The sequence below is a fragment of the Podarcis melisellensis genome, assembly GCF_964234715.1.
Source record: "Podarcis melisellensis genome assembly, chromosome: 6".
NCBI classification, from domain to species: domain Eukaryota; kingdom Metazoa; phylum Chordata; class Lepidosauria; order Squamata; family Lacertidae; genus Podarcis; species Podarcis melisellensis.
In genome coordinates this window covers 55640267-55660185 of record NC_138538.1, presented here as the reverse complement: position 1 = coordinate 55660185, position 19919 = coordinate 55640267, and the positions used below count along the sequence as shown (strand labels likewise).

At 46.9% G+C, this 19919-nt stretch overlaps 1 protein-coding gene and 1 long non-coding RNA gene across 3 annotated transcripts; one reads left to right on the top strand and one right to left on the bottom strand.

Annotated features, from left to right (window-relative positions):
- Positions 1-457: 457 nt before the first annotated feature.
- On the bottom strand, positions 458-18209 carry LOC309372065 (protein zyg-11 homolog B-like). Of its 2 annotated transcripts, none has more exons than XM_081915280.1 (14): positions 18043-18209; positions 16484-16649; positions 14676-15430; positions 7380-7520; positions 6991-7167; positions 5904-5968; positions 4551-4650; positions 4409-4462; positions 4115-4276; positions 3645-3692; positions 3067-3264; positions 2923-2984; positions 2443-2540; positions 458-1414 (listed from the first exon to the last, which is right to left on the bottom strand). In XM_081915280.1, exons 1-14 carry the CDS (start codon positions 18115-18117, stop codon positions 1224-1226), a joined length of 2292 nt encoding a protein of 763 aa, XP_081771406.1. In that variant the 5' UTR covers positions 18118-18209; the 3' UTR covers positions 458-1223. The 2 variants fall into 2 exon arrangements, with proteins under 2 accessions (XP_081771406.1, XP_081771407.1); XM_081915281.1 differs by lacking the exon at positions 18043-18209 and adding an exon at positions 17746-17866.
- Positions 4657-6294, top strand: LOC309372084. The gene is made up of 2 exons (XR_014169403.1): positions 4657-5413; positions 6210-6294. It is a non-coding gene; the product is annotated as an uncharacterized lncRNA (long non-coding RNA).
- Positions 18210-19919: the final 1710 nt, after the last annotated feature.

Below are 19919 nucleotides of genomic sequence, written 5' to 3'. Positions count from 1 at the left end.
GGATGATGGGAGTTGTAGTCCCATAACATCTGGAGGGCTGAGTTTGCCTATGCCTAGCCGGCAATTTCCATCTAAAACCAGTTGCCTCCATCTGTTTTTCAGAGCGGAGAGGTTAATACATAACATCTAGCTTAGCCCTAACAACCTGTCACTCCTTTGGAAACTCAACACCAGGCATCCCCAAACTAGACCCTCCAACTGTTTTGGGACTACAACTCCCATCATCCCTAGCTAACAGGACCAGTGGTCAGGGATGATGGGAATTGTAGTCCCAAAACAGCTGGAGGGCCGAGTTTGGGGATACCTGCTCAACACAATGGATGAAAATTTTCAGCTAAGCCTGCTCTACTACAAAGTTGCTGCTTTCCATAATAGTATGATAATTCTTGTGAAGCCTCCATTTCACCCTTCATGCCAACCAGTTTGTTTAAAGAAAAAACTTGCAGTCACATCTCTGTACCATCATTGGACATGCCTTTTATTTTAAGTATTAAAACCTAGAAAGTATCTTGAAAGATTTCCCCCCTCCAAATACAAAAATAGTTTGCGTACACTCGTAAACAATGTGGATGCACAACTGACAAAGCCAGAATCTCCCCTGTACAACATGCACATAGAATGTGTGTAAGCCCCTCACAAACGCTTTGGACTGGCTTAACAGCCTGTTGAAGACTAATTCAACATTTTAGTTGAAACAGCCTACCTCTCCCTTGCCCAGGATTTTCAAAACCCCTCTGTCTTCACCGCATGGGATTTTAAAAATGTTTCTCCAAGGCTAAGCCAATCCTATTTTCTCTCGGCTACCACAAGCAATACAGAGTTTACTGTTGGTAAGGCATGGACAAAAAAATGGAACAGTTCCTGGACTGACAAGAAGAAAGATTACTGGCACGAGAACAAGTAGCTTTTAAAGCCTCCGTTTGCAGTGTCCTTGACCACCACCATATGAAATTGGTGACTTACAAAACCAACAGACTCTTTTCAAGACCTGTACAGTCAGCTACTAAGCAGTTTTCTCTTGGGACGGTGCCCCGTTTCCCTTTTCAGAAGGCAAGTTACAAATTAAAGCTACTTGTCGGAGACTTCCAGATGTGCATGCCATACAAGTACCCTCAGATCTTACAAGGAGGACCATCTTGATCCGAAATGCTTGAGAAAGCATTAAGAAATCACCATCGCAGCTTCTGCACATGACAAAATGAAAGAAACAGCCGTGCCCTCGGTTATCCATTTGACTTGGCTTGTATCTCCTTTCGCTGTTTAGGCTTCCCATAATATTTCATGTGAGTGTCCACGTAAGATAGTATCTCGTTTGTTAGATACTGGACATCTGGATCACTCTGGTCATTTTCTTTAATATTATATAAATGCTGTAGCCCATTCTCTTCTATTAACATGGAACAGTACCTGGCAGCTGAAGAGAAACAAAAATCTGTTTATTAGATGATCCAACATGAATGGAACATAACACTCTAGCTTCACTTCTACACTTCACTCCTGACTTCGGGACATTGAGATTCCTCATTTAACACAGAAGTTTTAAGCACAGACATAGCAGAGTCATACCTTGGTTTTTGAACAGCTTAGTTCTCAAATGTTTTGGCTCCCGAACGCCACAAACCCAGAAGTGACCGTTCTGGTTTGTGAAATATTTTTGGAAGCCAAATGCCCGAAGGGGCTTCTGCAGCTTCCGATTGGCTGTAGGAGCTTCCTGCAGCCAATCAGAAGTTGTGCTTTGGTTTCCGAACATTTTGGAAGTCGAACGGACTTCCAGAACAGATTCCGTTCAGCTTCCAAGGTACAACTGTATTCAGTTTGCATTTTTGCAGAGAAGTACGGAGTTTAAAAGGTGTTCATTGCTGCAGTTTGTGTGACATAACTGAAGGTAAGAATGCCCCCTGAGGGAATTTTAAAGTTTGTTTCCCTACACCAAGACAGGGTTCTCTAGACACACAACCCTCCTAACAGAATAGCGATTATAGTGTCGCACAAAGAGAAGCATGTTGTATGCTGCAATTACCTGGTAAGAGAGAACTGAAGTCCATGTGTGTAAAAAGGCACCGGCAAACCTAGTTACCTGTTCTACATATCTGGGGCCTGGTAGACCTCACATACTTGCCAGGAAAATTCTAAAGATGCATTTGCTGTTAGAGGCAGCAGGGACTTACTCCCACCACAATTCCACAGTATTAATTCCTTATTGCAATAATGGGAGGAGGAACAGAGAGAAGGGGAGCAGCATAAATCACCCTCTGAGCTTAGAACAAATGCAGGGACAGAGCTGATCACCAAAGCATTTGGTCTGAATAGCTACAACATACATTGCATCTTCTACCAAGTTTTTTTGGGGGGTGGGGGGAAGCTACATGGACATTCCCAACAGGCTTTACAGGTTGAACTTGAAAGTCATAGGTTTATTAAAAGAAAACCATCCATACGTACGGGTTTTGCAACAGATGTGCAGAATGGCCCACGCTGCCCAAATCTGCACTCCAGGTAATGCAAAGCAGTCAAGTAATGGGTAGAAAGGCTTGAGGGACCTATGGATTGAAGAAAAGTTACCTAAGAATCATGATTAGCATTAAGGCTGGCAGAGAAAGGTGGGAGGAACTGGCGTTTGAGGCAAGGAAATGGAGATGGATTGCAGAACTACTTATGTACATAGCACTGATCTAGTAAAAATAATTACAATTGTTCAATAAATATATTGGGATCTATTTAATAACCTCTAACAAGTCATAAATGTTGGTTTGTTGTTCGCTTGGCAGATACATATTGGCAACAGGGTTCAATGTTGAGCAAGTTATTTAGAACATTTGAGGCTATTCCCTTCTGATATGTTCCAGAGGGTCCCTGCTTGCCAGGTAACCATATACAGTATACAGAATTACTGGCCAAGGCATATTTTGTCTAGAGGTATACCTATAGGCTGGCAGTGCTACCATCTTGCATTCTGGTGTCGGCCACTTCAACAGAGCTGCATGCTGTAACAGAGAGAACCAAGTGTCAACATTTCAATAAACACTCGAAATATTCGAAATAACTATGGACTCTAAGTCACCATACCAGTTTTTCAATGAGGGATCTTCTCAGTGTTTGACTCAATGCCCAGGATTGTTCGCCTCTAGATAGCAAGTTTGAAATAATCCCGGCTGAGAAGTAGTTCACTTCCATTTCGGCGCTGCTTAGCAGATCACTGACACGATCTATGAAGTCCTTCTGCATTAACTTGGACTGCAGCTCTCTCACTTCTGCTACATTGTTCTGATGAAGATAGAAAAAATACAACCGTGAAAATCACGAGCTGGCAAATGCCGTGCTAATTTGTTGTCACTTTATTACTGAAACTGAATAAATTTCCCCTGAAAGGAGGATGGGCCAGCATCTCTTTATATGTTGAGAAGTGTCATGCATCTCAAGTCAATAAAAAAAATCAGAAGTATGTATTTCACTGCTATATCAACGCTCAAGGAAATTTTTCTACTGAAGAAAATCAACTTCCTTTTCCCACCTTTTCATGAAGGCCAGAAAAGTGAACAGCACGGAGGATTACTCTAATCATAAATGACAGATTTAATACCTTTAAAATGCACACATTAACTTTTAAAACAATTCTAGTACATTGCACTTTATTCTGCTCTTACCAGAAGGCCAAGAACTTTATGCTGTATTGAAGAGTCAGATGAAAAAGTCTGCAAAAAGAAATAGGTTTAATTATTAAGCTTATGTAGCTGGAGGAGACTCTTGAGAGTCCCATGGACTGCAAAAAGATCAAACCTATCCATTCTGAAGGAAATCAACCCTGAGTGCTCACTGGAAGGACAGATTCTGAAGCTGAGGCTCAAATACTTTGGCCACCTCAAGACTCTCTGGAAAAAACTCTGTTGGGTAAGATTGAGGGCACAAGGAGAAGGGGACAACAGAGGACGAGATGGTTGGACAGTGTTATAGAAGCGACCTACATGAATTTGACAAAACTCTGGGAGGCAGTGGAAGACAGGAGTGCCTGGTGTGCTCTGGTTCATGGGGTTACGGAGATAGGACACGACTAATCGACTAAACAACAAAAGTGTTGTATTTGTCAACTGGTTAGAAAGGTAGCTACCACGTTTACCTCTAAAACTCTCATAAAAAGCTCCAACCCTTTGTTATCAATGAAGTGCCCACACGTAGTTGGCGCTTCATCTGTGAGATTCCAAAGTGCGCTCAGTGTAAAATGGAAAGTTGTATCTAATTCATTCTGATTTATTTTCTGTTCAACAATTTCAAGTAGTTTCTGTAAAGGAAGAAAACGACACCATTACCTACATAGAATACATGAAGTGCAAATTTCAACACTGCACTCTCCTCCCCAAACCGTCTTAAAATATTGCTCACTGTTACGGGGAAAGGAGATGCAACAACTCACCCCAACAACAATGTAGAACTCGGCAGCAAGCTGTGCTGCTTGCTCGTCTGAAAGCTGAAAAACAAACCACATATTTGAAATCCGTATGTGGAAGAGCTTCTGATAATAAAGATGAACTAGATGAAAATGTAAAATCACATACCTTAAGTGCTAGGATAGAGATTATATTAACAGCAATTCTTTGTATATGTTGGTTTTCCTGGTTACAAAGCCACTGGACAACAAATTTGGCAGCTGCAAACCTAAAATTTAAAAGCATTGTCAGAGTATACACTTTGCAACTCTAAACCAGGTCATAGTGAAAGAACAAGATTAATAAAGCAGTTTCCCCCTTACACTTTCACCAGTTTTTAAGCAGATATTAATCCTGTCCTGGGGCAAAGTGCAGATGAGAGAGGCCTGCTTACAACCCAAACCTAGCCGCCTTGTATGCAGAAATGAAAGGAGAACCAAACTGACCATTCCTAAGAAGTGCTTAACTGATCAAGGCACTGACATCAGAGCTATACACCACTCTTCAATAAGTCATTGCTGTGCATTTGCTGTATAAACATGATAAGTACCTAGGCTTTCTTGACATTCCCCACCCCACCTTATCAGCACAAAGAGCACCAGAAGTTTTTGCAGTGGTCTCTCCTTACTAAGCAACTGAGCCATTAAACCCAAGGCATAGGAAAAAGGAACAAGGTGCAGTTCTGTCTACTCAACTCGCAAGAGTACTCCAAAGTCTCAGATTTTCTAGTCCTGCTACATGAGGTGTGTTTAACTAGAGATGCCTGTGACAGAAATTGGTACATTCTGTATACAAAAACCTTACCACTAATCTATGGCCTCTTCTCTCTCCCTCCCTCTCTCACACACAGAGAATGAATAGCAACAGAAGTTATGTCAGAGTTATACACCTTGGCCGCTTACTCCCATTTGTCTGGGTCCTGGCTAATGTCCTTCATCAATCATTACTGCATGATCCAGAGAAGCAACCGAGTCACATGGACTGCCATTTGGGTAAGAAATTTTAGTTTATCTGGCATCATATTTGCACTGGCCTTCAAGGCAGCATGTGGGAACACTCTACCAAAGCCTCTGGAACTCCTCCTACTGAGCAGGCAGGGAAATTAAAAAGTTCTTTTTGCCCATGTCTCAAAGTGAATGTGTGTCTTCATCAGAAAGGAGAAACCCTAGAGCAGGGGTCAGCAACCTTTTTCAGCCATGGGCCGGTCCACCGTCCCTCAGACCATGTGGTGGGCTGGACTATATGGGGGGTGAATGAATTCCTGTGCCCCACAAACAACCCAGAGATGCATTTTAAATAATTGGACACATTCTACTCATGTAAAAACACGCTGATTCCCGGACCGTCCACAGGCAGGATTGAGAAGGCGATTGGGCCTTAGGCTGCCTACCCCTGTCCTAGAGACTGAGCGAGGGGGCAGACAGACTATACTGGGAAGAGCTGTCTATCCCTACTGTACAGTAACAGATTGGAGTCACTTGCCTGTTAAATGGAACGTCTTGCAGGATCCTGACACTGGATAGTGAAAGAAGACAGTTCTTCTGGAGCTATATGGAAAGAGAGAATTCAGCACCATAGGGTTCTGTATTTGTTATTCTTATTCAAGTTATATACCACCCTTCGTCAAAGGCAGTTTACAGTATTTGAAACTAATTATCCATTTTTACAGGACAGATGGTTCAAGAATGCATGTTTTCAATGCTTTGCAGCTTAAGAGCATGAGTTTAGGTATCTGAACTCCATTGAAATTCATGAGTATGACTAATTTAGGATCATTGGTTTCCATAGGTCTACTAGGAACATAACTTAGTTGAGTACTACCCTACAGCTCAAACCCTCCAAATGAAACATCATTCTCAAGTCATCAACATACGGAACAACAAATTAAAACAGATAGTTATCTAGGACAGGATCAGATTATTCAGCATTATGGAAGCAGAGGTAAGACAATTTCTGAGCTATACTTCTGACAGAACTTTGACTTTCCCGAAGTCAAAGACTGGGCACTAAATGGAAGAAGAGGTATATATTGGAAGAGTTAACAGCTGCATGGAGAACAGGCATTTTCTATTTTCTAACATTAAACCCACACTGGGCCACTTCACAGTCACGCCAATCAGAACCCTGTGTATGTGTTGAGGCAGTGAGTGTGTCACCTCACTCATGTGAGAGGGCAACAGTTGTGTGAACTGAGCCTGTGTGTTCTACCATGTGTGGTGCATCACACATGCTACATCTGCTGCCCTCCCCAGCCCCCAAATACAGTTCTATAGATTTAAAAAACATAACACAACATCATAAGCCAAGGATCTAAAAGAGCCAACATTTCACACCTCACACTCCAAACTGTGGCTACAGCTGGCATTTTAAAAACTGACAAAAAGTTAGGGAGAATAGAAAAGAAATCCATATAATTTTTTTGTGTGCACCATTTGTTCTATCATTCATGTGCCCCGATTTGAGCAGCAAATCTCCTACTGTGCTTTCGTACTGGTATAACAGATGTTGTACGATCTGCTCTCTTATTAGGGCTGTTGAATTGTAACTGTATCCTACCCAAAACCCTTACCTGCTGCTGTTCAGGAAAGGTTTCCATGGCTTTGAGGAGCAGCTGGATTACGCTGGAAAGCAGGCGAACAGGCATGCCTGCTGCTAAGCCTTGTCTTGTTAAGTTAAGGGCACAGGCACTAGCAGTTAACTGTACTGCCAAGTCCAAAGGATGATTCCTCATTCCAATGATCACAAGCTGCAGCATGAAATATGCAAAGAACCAATTCAGCACAATACATAATGAAATCAAAAATCCAATAAAAATAAGGATGGATGAATGAGAATAAACAGAGGTCTACATCTTTGGGGAATGCAGATAGGAGCTAATGGACGAAGTAATATTTGTAAAATTTGGCCACAGTGGAATAGTTTGCAAGAAGTTATTGCATTCAAACTAATCTGGCTTACCTTTAGGATTTCAGGCTTTGTAATTCTCATAAAACATGTTTGCGTAAAAAGGTGAAAAAAGGCTTCTTTCACAAAGCATGCCCTTTCACTGTAGCGTTTCAAAGCTTCCGAAATCTGCATTTCATTTTCTCCTCCCGATACCTTTGAACATAAAAATAATTCATTATTTTCACTAACTAGGCTCAGAATGGTCATTTCAGGTCCAATAAATTCAGTAGCTAACAAAGCCCGGCAGTAACATGGTGATCCACCAAGCATGAAGATCCAAACCTAATCAGAATGTGTTTTACAAAAACAAACTCTGGAATGAGGTGGGGTTGCAGTTCTGGAATAGATCCATCCCTTGTGATGCGCAAGCATGACCCAAAATAACTACTATAGTGTGAATAAGCCAATGTGTTGTCATGCCAACACCCTTCTCACTTCTGAGGGTCCATATAAGTGGTAAGTGAATATGCCTGAAGACTAGCCTCAGCTTAGCCAGAGGGCTTAGGCAAAAATGGAGCTGAAGAGTTTTAATGTGTGCTATTTCTTTCCAGATCTACTCCACTCTATGTGCTGCACAACTTGCTGTGCACACAGACAGGAACCTCCATTTTCCTTTTAAAATTTATTATTTCATTTAAACTCATTCTTTAATATCACACCTATTTTTCCAATTAAAATAAAAAAAACTCATGATATAAACATTGTTGAGTCAAGGCTACAAGCAAACTGGAATAAGAACTGCCCTTCCAAACAATTTGTTAGATTTTCATGTATCATTTTTGTCACGGCCACCCAGATCTGGTCCCAGCTCACAAGAGACCTCACTCCGTTGCAGCTTATTTACAGGAAAAGTTTATTGAAGATTTCTGCTTCTCATACAGTTCAGCATTGTGGCCGTACGTCTGCCACGTTAGACCGCTGAAGTCCCCTCTGACTCCTCCCCTCTTCCGCACCAACTTAATAGCCTGGCTCTAGACCACCTCTTCCTCTCCTTTCTTTTCCGCAGGGTCTTCCTGCCCCCCTGGGTTCCCTCTCTCCGTGACTCGCCTGAGGCTGAATCCTCTGCCGCCTCTTCCCCCCTCTTTCTGGCTTTAGGGCCGGGCTCCTCCCCTGAGCTCTCTCCACTTCCGCGCGCCTCTACGCTTGAACTTGGCGCGCGTACGTTGCTGCTGACCTTTCTTTCGACCGCTACACCACCCCCTGCTCTGCTCTCCACCCTTTCCGGCTGAACACCCTGCTCCAACCCCCTCTCTCTGTTCTCTCCTAATCCTGCTCCCTCCGAGAGGCTGACGACTCCACCCCCTTTACTCCGTTCCGGCTGAGACGTCTCTTGCTTCCTCTGTCTTCCACTGGGCTCCTCTCCGCTTCTCCCTTCTCCTCCCCTTTGCTTGATTAAGGTAACCCCCTTTTGAGAATCCTCTGACTCGCTGCTCAGACTCGTGGATTCCCTCAGAATTCCGTCATCTTCTTCCTCATCCTTCTGCCCCTCCTCCCACTCGCTCTCCGTCTCCTCTGTCATCTCCTCCTCTCTCCCAGAAACCCTGACATCCATCCCCCCCTCGAAGCCCCCCCTTCCCCCCTCCCGCTCGCCGGGGACCGGTTGTGGAAACTGCGGCTCTTCGGGGGTAGGCTCAGGATACAGGTCGTCTACGTCAATGTTCTCTGCTGGCAGTTCTGTGTAAGTGTATTCGAAGTCGGGTTCTTCCCCCAAATGCTTCTCAGTCTCTGCTTCCATCGCTACTTCCTCCGGTGCTGCCCGCCAAGGACCTATCAGCCACCTCTTACGCCATTCCTCCTCTGGCTGCTCCTCCCACCAATAAGGGGTTTCCGTGTCCACCCCCGAGCACGATCCCCTGGGCGGGCTTGATTCTGGTGTTCTTCCCTCGGGGGAAGAGAAACCCCTGAACGTGCTATCTGACAATGTGGGTGTGAAAAGCCAGTCATCAAAGTACTCAGCTGGCATGGGTCTATGTGGGAAAAGTGCATGGAACTCTTCTTTCAAAAGGGGTTCGTCTAACTCGTAGCCTGGCACCCAACTATTAGCAGCGGCTGGTGTGCCCTCCCTGGCGAGAAAATATTCAACTCCCTCCTCCCCCCATCTCGAGTCCAGTATCTCTGTGACCTCGTTAAGAGGTTCTGGTCTTGGCGATTCCCCCCTCTCAGGCGCCCTCCTACGTGGCTCTGGGGGTGCTCCTGACTCTTGAAACCTGTGTGGGGTTTTGTAGGGAGTGAGCACCGACCTATGAAAGACCGGGTGCACCCTGGAACCTTCCGGAAGGGCTATACGAAAAGCCACCGGATTGATCTTAGCCTCAACTTGATATGGCCCTAGCTGCCTGTGTCCTAACTTCTTCTTGGCCAATGACCTGGCCGGCATCGCGTGGGCTGCTAACCACACCCAGTCCCCAACCTGGATGTCCTCTCCCGCCCTCCTGTGCTTATCGGCCTGCACCTTATACGCCTGTTTTGCCAGCTCCAAATGTCTCCGCAGCTCCTCGTGCACCTCTTGCAACTCCGCTGCAAACTGGTCGGCATCTTGAGGCCCCCCCCCTCCTGGTGCCGCAAATCTCGGGAAGGTTCTGGGATGACGGCCATTGTTCGCGAAGAAAGGCGTCACCCCGGTGGAAGCGTGTTTCGTGTTGTTGTAGGCGAATTCAGCCATCGGCAGATAGTCCACCCACGCCGCAGGTCGCTGGTTGGCGTAGCACCGCAGGTACTGCTGCATGATCGCGTTGACCCTCTCCGCTTGACCGTTGGTTTGTGGATGCCTCGCCGATGTCAGGTTGATTTTGACGTGCAAGATGCCCAGAAGCTTTCGCCAGAAAGTGGAAACAAACTGGCGCCCCCTGTCGGACAAGACGGACTGCGGGAGTCCATGCACTCTGAAGACGTGATCGATGAAGAGCTTTGCGGTCTGTTCTGCCGTCGCCACCTTGGCACAAGGGATGAAGTGCGCCATCTTGGTGAACAAGTCCACCACCACTAACACCGCCGTCTTACCTCTGGAGCTGGGCAGGTCTGTAACAAAGTCCAACGCTACCCTCTCCCATGGTTGCTGCGGTGTCTCCAGCGGTTCTAGCAATCCCGCCTGCTTCTGGTGCACTGGTTTGGACCTCTGGCAGATATCACACCTGGCGACGTAGTCCGCCACCTCTCCTCTCATCTGGGGCCACCAAAAGTCTCTAGCCACCAACTCCATCGTCTTTTCTTTGCCGAAATGGCCTGCACTAGGGGCGTCATGCAACTGTTGCAGAACCTTGGCTCGAAGATCGTCGGTGGGCACGTAAAGGGCACCCTTACGAGTCAAAAGTCCATCTTGTAATTGAAACTCATCGTTGTGTCGCGACCCTCCGCGTAGCTCCTCCATCTTAGACTGTGCAAACTGATCCCTTTGCAACGCGCGTCGCACCGCGTCCAGGTCGACTGCGATGGTAGCGCACGTCCACGCCTGCGGTGCGAAAATGTGCTTTGCTGCGATTGGAGCTGCTTCCTCCAAGTATTGCGGCTTTCGGGACAGCGCGTCTGCAATAACATTGGAGTCTCCTGGGATGTATTCTATTTTGAAGTCGAAGTCCGCAAAGAACTCCGCCCAGCGCATGTGTCGCTGGGTCTGCAACTTAGCCGTCCGCCAATACTCTAAGTTCTTGTGATCCGTGCGGACCTGCACCGTGTGCTTGGCTCCTATTAAGAAGTGTCGCCACGCTTTGAAAGCTGCATGAATGGCCAACAACTCCCTGTCCCATATGGTATAATTGCGCTCCGTCTTGCTGAGCTTCCGGGAGTAGAACGCACCCGGTCTCCAGTTGCCTTGTGAATCCTCTTGCAAAAGAACGGCCCCAACCGCTCTATCCGACGCATCGGTCTCTACCCGCATGGGTCTGCCGGGATTCACGTGGAGCAGCTGCTCTTCGGAGGCGAAAAGACCCTTAAGCGTCCGGAAGGACCGCTCCGCTTGTTCGGTCCAGACGAACTTCTTCTTCTTGGAACTGAGGGTGTCAGTGATCGCCGCCGTCGCGTTCGCAAAACCTTTAATAAACTTGCGGTAAAAATTGGCAAAGCCGATGAACCTCTGGACCTCTTTCCGATTTCGAGGGCTTTTCCAGTCCAACAGCGCTTGAACCTTAGCCCTGTCCATGGCCAGTCCCTCGTCGGACAACTTGTAGCCAAGGAAATCAACCTCTCTGACATCAAACTGGCACTTTTCCAACTTGGCGTACAGCCTGTGTTCCTTCAGCCTCTGCAGGACCTCCCTCACGTCCTTATCGTGATCCTCCGGCGATTCCGAGAAAATCAGGATATCGTCGAGAAAGCAGACACACTTTTTGTAGAGGAGACCTGCTAGCACGTGGTGCATAAATGCTTGAAAAACGTGGCTGCCATTTTGGAGGCCGAAAGGCATGACTCTGTATTCGTATGTGCCCAGAGGGGTGAACATGGCGGTCTTCCACTCATCTCCTTTCCGGATGCGGATGAGATTGTAAGCTCCACGTAGGTCCAGCTTGGTGAAAATCTTGCCCCTCCTGACGGTCGCTAAAAGGTCGTCAATCTTGGGCATGGGGAAAGCTTTGGGCTTAGTCAAGCTGTTGATGAACCTGTAATCCACTATAAGCCTTTTTTGGGGCGTGTCCTTCTTCTTCACAAAGAAAACAGGGCTGCCTCCCGCTGCTTTAGATTCCTGGATGAAACCGCGCTTGAGGTTATGGTCTATGAACTCCCGAAGCTCTTGCATTTCGTCCTCCGACATGGAGTACAGCTTGGCAGCAGGCAATTGCGCCCCTGGCACTAAATCAATCGCGCAGTCGTAAGGTCTATGAGGCGGCAACTTGTCAGCTTCCTTCTCACAGAAAACCTCCAAGAAGTCCTGGTACTTGTGAGGCACTGTTTGCACCATACTCAGATGCAATGGCTGCTCAGCTTCTCCTCCCTGATCGGTCTGAAAGCAATGCTGAGCACAATACGATGAACAAAAGTTGATCTGCCTCTGGTACCACGCAACCGCGGGACTGTGCCTCTCCAGCCAACTCATGCCTAACACGATGGGTGTGTCCGATAAGTGGGTGACATTGAAACTAATAAGCTCTCGATGGTTGCCAATCTGCATCATCATGGGAGGGGTTTGCTGCACCACTTGCCCCCCCAGCAACTTCCTGCCGTCCACCGTGACCACGTTCAGAGGCGTCGTTGCAGGCAGGAGCGCCATGTTGTGCTGCTTAACGAACTGCAGTCCCATGAAGTCGGCGTTGCTTCCCGAATCGATCGTTATTGGAACCTCAAGGAGTCTCCCATCAGGCAACTGGAGTGTTGCTGTGAGCAGAACTGCCGGTTTGGGAGGCAAAGGGTCCACGCTCTGCAGTGATGCTGGGGGCTTGTCTACAGATCCGCCTGGCTGAGCCCCAGTAGCTCTGCTTCCAGCCAGGCACTGTCGTTTCCCTGAAGCTGCTCCCCTGGTTGCACCTCTGCTGTTACAGTTGCCAGTGCTGCAGTGTGCTTCTGGAGCCTCTGGGGGCACTCTTTCGCCATATGGTGCGCACTGTCACAGATGTAACACTTCCTGGTTCCTCTAGGAGGCTTCGCTTTGGCTGCACCAGGGACAGGGCTCTGGGATGGCTTCTGAGCCCTAGCACCACCAATCTCCATTGGCTCCTCTCTGTCCTTCCCCATTGGCGAGGGGTGCGCACGGCTGAAGTCCCTGTGCCCAAAAGGGAGAGTCCTTGCTTGCGCACGCGCTTGGGGCCCGTCCTCCTCATGCCACGGACGCCCCTCATGTCGAATTCCAAGAGCTAAAGCCCGTTGCACCACGTCTTCTAGGGTCTGGGGTCTGTCCCCCCTAGCGATCTCATCCTTGATGGGGGGGCTCAATCCCTCCCAAAAAAGATCTCTGACCGGTTTACTGTCCTTTGGCCAATCTAAGGCGGTGAGCAATGCAAAAAATCTAGAGTGGTATTGGCGCACAGTCGCTTTCCCCTGCCTCAGCCCGTGCATTTGACGGCGCGCAATGTCCACATCCACAGAGGATTGAAAACAAGAATCCATCGCTTTGATGAACGCAGTTGAATCGCGACGGGCCGGTCCATCTTCGCGCCACAAATTGCGTAGCCAAGCCCTGGCCTCCCCATGCAGGTGCGAAACAATGAACCCCACTCTCTCCTCCTCATCTTTAAAATCGTGACGGAGTAAGTGCAGTGCATATACAACGTCCGCTCTGAAATTGGGATAGTCTTGCAAGTTGCCATTAAAATGCGGAACTAGGGCACCCCCCCTCCGTCCAAGCGCAATGCCCTCCGCTCTGGATCCTGGGGCCCCCGCCTTGTCCGCGCGCTCCCACCTTGCCTGCAAATCCTGGCACGTCTTCTCCAAGTCGTCATTCTTCTTCTGCGAAGCAATGACTGCCGATGTGAGAGCGGTAACCTGATTCCGCAATGCAACCAGCTGCTCCTCAGCGCTCATGGCTGCTCCCGTTCGTGAGCTTCGCAAAAAAAAATTTTTTGCTTTCAGAGAGGGGACTTACTGTCACGGCCACCCAGATCTGGTCCCAGCTCACAAGAGACCTCACTCCGTTGCAGCTTATTTACAGGAAAAGTTTATTGAAGATTTCTGCTTCTCATACAGTTCAGCATTGTGGCCGTACGTCTGCCACGTTAGACCGCTGAAGTCCCCTCTGACTCCTCCCCTCTTCCGCACCAACTTAATAGCCTGGCTCTAGACCACCTCTTCCTCTCCTTTCTTTTCCGCAGGGTCTTCCTGCCCCCCTGGGTTCCCTCTCTCCGTGACTCGCCTGAGGCTGAATCCTCTGCCGCCTCTTCCCCCCTCTTTCTGGCTTTAGGGCCGGGCTCCTCCCCTGAGCTCTCTCCACTTCCGCGCGCCTCTACGCTTGAACTTGGCGCGCGTACGTTGCTGCTGACCTTTCTTTCGACCGCTACACCACCCCCTGCTCTGCTCTCCACCCTTTCCGGCTGAACACCCTGCTCCAACCCCCTCTCTCTGTTCTCTCCTAATCCTGCTCCCTCCGAGAGGCTGACGACTCCACCCCCTTTACTCCGTTCCGGCTGAGACGTCTCTTGCTTCCTCTGTCTTCCACTGGGCTCCTCTCCGCTTCTCCCTTCTCCTCCCCTTTGCTTGATTAAGGTAACCCCCTTTTGAGAATCCTCTGACTCGCTGCTCAGACTCGTGGATTCCCTCAGAATTCCGTCATCTTCTTCCTCATCCTTCTGCCCCTCCTCCCACTCGCTCTCCGTCTCCTCTGTCATCTCCTCCTCTCTCCCAGAAACCCTGACAATTTTAGTTATAGAACATTTAAAACCTTCAAACCTTCAAGGTTCCTTCTCCTGAAAGGAACTCTGTGTACCCAGCTTCAGTCCCGAGCAATCCCACAAACCGCATCGTTGGCCGTTGTCTGACAAAAGCTTCAACAGCCTCATCGTTAATGTATTTGCTTCCAGAAATGTCCAGAGACACAAGATTGGGCAGAATATCTTTTTGGCCTAGCAAACGAAAGGCAATATCTGATGTGGAATGCTGCTCGTCTGAGATGTCAAGGTGAATCAGATGCTTTAGTTCTCTTATTACATCTAAGAACTTTGGTGTAGGCATTTTCAAGCATTTCAAGCTATGCATAGTTAGAGACTTAAGTCGATGTTTGCAGGCCAGGAGTGCAGTTATTTTTGTGACTGAAGTATTGGAGATATCCAAGCTTTCTAACCTTGGCAGGGTAGCAACCTCTGCTAAATCTTCATCACGGAACAGCACATTGGTAATGCTCAAAGAACGAAGACCAGACAACTGACTAAAGCACCGTTCATAAGGATTTGTAGGGGAAAGAGTTAATGAGTCCAAGACAAGGCACTGAAGGTTGTTCTGGATCCATGCACTGCTGCCTAGCCCACTCACAACATCTGCAACAGTAACAGTGTCATTCATCCCTGCAGCATCCAGTTCTACTAGTTTGTGGTGGCAGAAGGCTTTTCGGAAAGACTGGGCTGAAATCTTCGCTTTGCGGATACAAGCTTGCTTCAGACGCATCTGGTTGCCTCGGAAAATGCCCACAGTGCCATCATTCAAGAGTTCTATTAGGAAAGGAAAACAAGCCTATGTCAGAGCAAGTAAACTACTGAAATCTGGTCGTTTGTAAAGTAGGCTGTATTACTACATGGTAGGCAATAGTCCAAAAAGTGAGGCGAGAAACTGGTGAGTAGAAACAGAACCAACTGGGCAGGAAAAAGAAAATGGATTGGCGACTATTCAGTGTGATGGCGACTATTTCCTCAACTCTGTATTTTCTGCCTGTGAACACTAGATGGCAGTATAGCCCAGATGGACTATCTTCCAAGGTGAACAGACTATTCCTGACAGAAGTACAGTGGTACCTCGGATTAAGTATTTAATTTGTTCCGGAGGTCCGTTCTTAACCTGAAGCACCACTTTAGCTAATGGGGCCTCCAGCTGCCGCTGCACAACTTCTGTTCTCATCCTGAAGCAAAGTTCTTAACCCGAGGTATTATTTCTGGGTTAGTGGAGTCTGTAACCTGAAGCGTCTGTAACCTGAGGTACCACTGTATAACACAGAGTCATAGAGTTGGAAGGGACCACAAAAGTCACCTAGTCCATCCCCCTGCAATGCAGGAATCTTTTGCCTAACGTACGGCTGGAATCCATGACCCTGAGTCTCATGCTCTACCAACTGAGCTATATGCAAATATGCTTAACTTGCACAGTTTATTCTACTGCTGTTTGTCCTAGCATGAGGTATATGCTAAGCAGCATGTTTCAGACCACTACTTGACCACTGGAAATAAGCACATTTTAATCTAAACATGGTGGTGAAGCTAATGTGACAGCTAGGTTACAGACTGGGGCTCCTTTGGGAGGAAGGGCAAGATGTAAATCAAATAATCAAAAAAATCAAAAAAATCTAGGGCATAATTTTTAATGTTATCCTTATCCATTTTTTTGCTCCTTTGAGGATTTCATAAGACTTCTAGCCCAATATGGTCTAGATATGCATACTTTATATAGGAAGGGAAACAGCACAGAAGAATGAGCTAGCTAGAACAAGCTGTTCTTGTCTGTGAATGACCTCATGTTCAGATCACTTGTGCTAGCACAAAAAGAACTGTTACCTCGATATGCCATTGTCTGCAGCAAGCGATCGGCCACTTCTTGAGGAAGCCTTTCAGATTCTTTCAAGCACAGTGACCCATCAGGCCGTTCTATACAGAATTTTTCTAAATCGGCAACCAAGGCATTCAAGCAGATGTCAACTAAGGAATATGGAGATGCTTCTGCCTATCACCCATAAAAAAACAACAGCACATCAGTAAGAAACTCCTTAGGATCACAAAGTGGCTTAATACATGGCTTAATTTAGTACAAATAATAAACTTACATATCTGCACTTAGTATCCACCACTAAGTGAAACACACAATATTAAAAAAGAGCCAGTACAAATTATTATTATGACGAATGAATGAATGAATAAATTTATTACGGTCATAGACCAGAAAAATTATTATTATGTATTATTATGACTGTTCCTAGCAGGTCACTACTCAGGATTATAGAATGTTTATCCTTGGATTGTTAACGCTCCTAAAGCAAGTTCCCATACGACTAACGTTTCCCAACTGGGTATAGTAAATACACTGTATGTCTCCAGCCACACTGCAACAGGAAGACTATCCCAATTACTTACATGGGATACACTGGGGGCAAGATCTGGTTTTAAGACAAAGTATCTTCTGCACTTCCACTAAATCTTCATCATCATTTGAGGAGGAAAGTTCTTGGCAACCCCCAGATCATCGGAAGGAAGAATGTTTTTAACTGTTACAGAGTTTTGAGAATGCTTTAATTATTTTAAGAGTGTTTTACTTTTTGTTTTTAAATTGTGGGTCTATCCATCACTCTGGGCAGCTCCAGGAGGAAGGACAGGATGTGAGCAAATTAAAAAACAAATTAATTCAATAAATAAACCAACAGCTGTCGCAATCAGGTGGCTAAGGCTACAGCCATCTGTGGGTAAGCCCCACAAGGAATTTCTTAGGGCTTACTCCTGCGTAGCCATGTTAGGATTGCTCTTGAGCAGCGCCTGGCAGCCCACAGCAGAGCAACCCGGATGGATGAGCGTGGTATTATCATTATCATTCTGGCAAGCGGACCTATGAAAGAAGCCCCCGCTTTTTCCTCCTCCCCTGCGAAGAGGAACCCTTTCCCCAAGCCAGCCAGCCTCGTGGGAGGGACCTAAAGTTTTAACCCAAGTTTAGCAGGCTGTGTGCGCAACCTCTCGGACCCACCAGATGGCCCGTAGCCCCCTAAGAACTCCACCCCTAACAAAACGCACGAAGGTCTTTCAGGGACCCCAAGACTCGGGGGTCTTTTTACCACAACCAGCCAACGCAGCCACTTTTTGGAAACCCGAAAAACTCGGGGGTGCCAGTCGGTGGTGCTTTGGGCTCAGTCACTGGAACTACTCCGGGGCAACTTCCTCCTCCGGGCAGAGTCTTCTCCCCAAAGGCTCCGGCCCCTCACCGCCCTCCGAGTCCTCCCTTTCGAAACCCCAGCGCTTCTTCCCTCCTTCTCCTGCCGCCCATTGTTTCCGCCGCCTTGCCTCCCTCCCCAGGCAACCGTTCCTCAGGTCCCCCCCAGGAAGCCAACCCCCCCCCCCGCCTCCCCACCCACCTGCACGGCAGGACAGTCCCCGCAAATGGTCAGCGGGGCTCGTTGCCGGTTCTGGATGTGCAGGAACCGCACCATGGCGAACCAGGAGCCAGGATTCACTCCGCCAGCGGGAGCGGAGGGGGTGGGGTGCGCGGTGCGAAGTAACCGGAAAGCGGGCAAGGGCTCACCGGAAGCGGCGCAGCACGGACTGAAGAGAGAGGAACGCGGTTTAAGCTCCGAGGGAGAGGGTGCGAGTAAGGCGCATGCGCGCTCCGAGGAGGGTTGTTTCCCCCCTTCCCCCTCCTTTCGATGAATGGTGGAAGGGGAGGGGAGCCGTCTCCCACCACTAGAGAGCAAAGTAGATTGCAGAGTAATGGATGCAGGGCGATGGGAGCAGTCATTGTGTCCCTTTCTTGGGCCACGAATTTGTAAATACTGTACAGTCGTTTGTGCGCTAGACCTTGCTTAGCACACATTTTCTTCTTACATTTTCTTTCTTTTCCCCTCGAGTTTAATATTGAAATGGCAAATTTAGTCCAGGCAACGACCTAAATTCTGATGAATTAAACCAGAATATAGATTCAAGTAGGTAGCTGTGTCGGTCTGACACAGCCGAAATAAATAAGAAAAATTTAAAAATTGTCCAATAAAATTGGTCTCTAAGGGAGGCGTTCCTGGCAAGTTCCAGCATCTCTTTTTCTAGGAAAAAAAAGCACCGATAATAACAACAGCTCTTTCATTTATAAACTAATCTTGGGCTGTACAAGGACAAGGACACAAATGTCGTATGCAAGGTGATTCATATCAATGCCTTGTTTGTTAAGAGCCCCTACCCACAAGGTAATTTTATATATAGAAATACTAGTCACACAAACTGTTTTGCCACAGATCACCAGAATGAAGTAACCCTATACTTGCAACAAAATGAAAATAACTGCTCCAAAGTTTGGATGCCAATAGGATTGCTGCTTGGCTGACCTACAGTCCAACCATGATCAGAACTTGGATGTTAAATAACAAGCACTTCAGGTGCTCAGTCTAGGAGAGCTTAATCTATGTTTATTCAAAACTCCCATTCTAAGCAGCTCCCTTAGCAGCTGAGGTAAGTTAACCAGAGCTTTAAATTTAGAGAAGTGGTAAGGACCCTCCAGTCCACGGCCTAATTAAGTCCATGAGAAGTCCTAATGTGATCCATGAAGCTGTTTCCTCAAGCCATGTGACATCAGGTTTGGGGCAGGTAGTGATGCAACTGCAAAGGTACAGTTATTAGCTAAAAGAGTGTCTTTAAGAATGAGGGAGGTGTTGAAAAGGAGATTGTGTATTTCAGCTTTTAAAAAGCTTACGATAAAGTACCTCACTAAGTAAGTTTAGCAGTCATGCAATATTATTTCTGTATACATGAGGGGGGGATCTTGCAATAAAGAGGTCTTCCTGTGGGTCAGAAACCAGTTAAGAAACAAAGTAGGAAAAAACGAACAGTTCTCCCAAATGGAGGGATATAGAAAGTGGAGTCCCTCAAGAATTGTCACTGGGACTCATGCTTTTTAACTTGTTCATAAATAATGTAGCATTCATGGTGAGCAGTGAGTTAGCAAAGTTTGCTAATGATACAAAATTATTCAAGGTGGCTAAAATAAAAAGGGATTGTGAAGAACTTCAAAATAATCTCTCCAAATGGAGTGAATGGGCAGAGGAATCCCAAATGCAATTCAACATAAGCAAGTGTAAAGTATATTTGGAATACAATATACAGTTCTGGCCACCTTAGGAAAGATTTTAGACCTAGAAAAAGCAACCCAAAATTACTCCTGTTTTAGAAAAGTATGGACACAACATGTGAAACTGATTTTTCTATTTTGACGACTGGACAGATGGAAGACCTACTGCATTTCTTACTC

Excerpts from the sequence above, each read along its gene's own strand:
- LOC309372065 (XM_081915280.1), bottom strand. The coding sequence starts at position 18,117 with ATGGTGCGGTTCCTGCACATCCAGAACCGGCAACGAGCCCCGCTGACC. Across the intron at positions 16,650-18,042 it reads GGGACTGTCCTGCCGTGCAG|GCAGAAGCATCTCCATATTC; the intron begins GTGGGTGGGGAG and ends TATGGGTGATAG. Across the intron at positions 2,541-2,922 it reads GTAGCACTGCCAGCCTATAG|GTCCCTCAAGCCTTTCTACC; the intron begins GTATACCTCTAG and ends TTCAATCCATAG.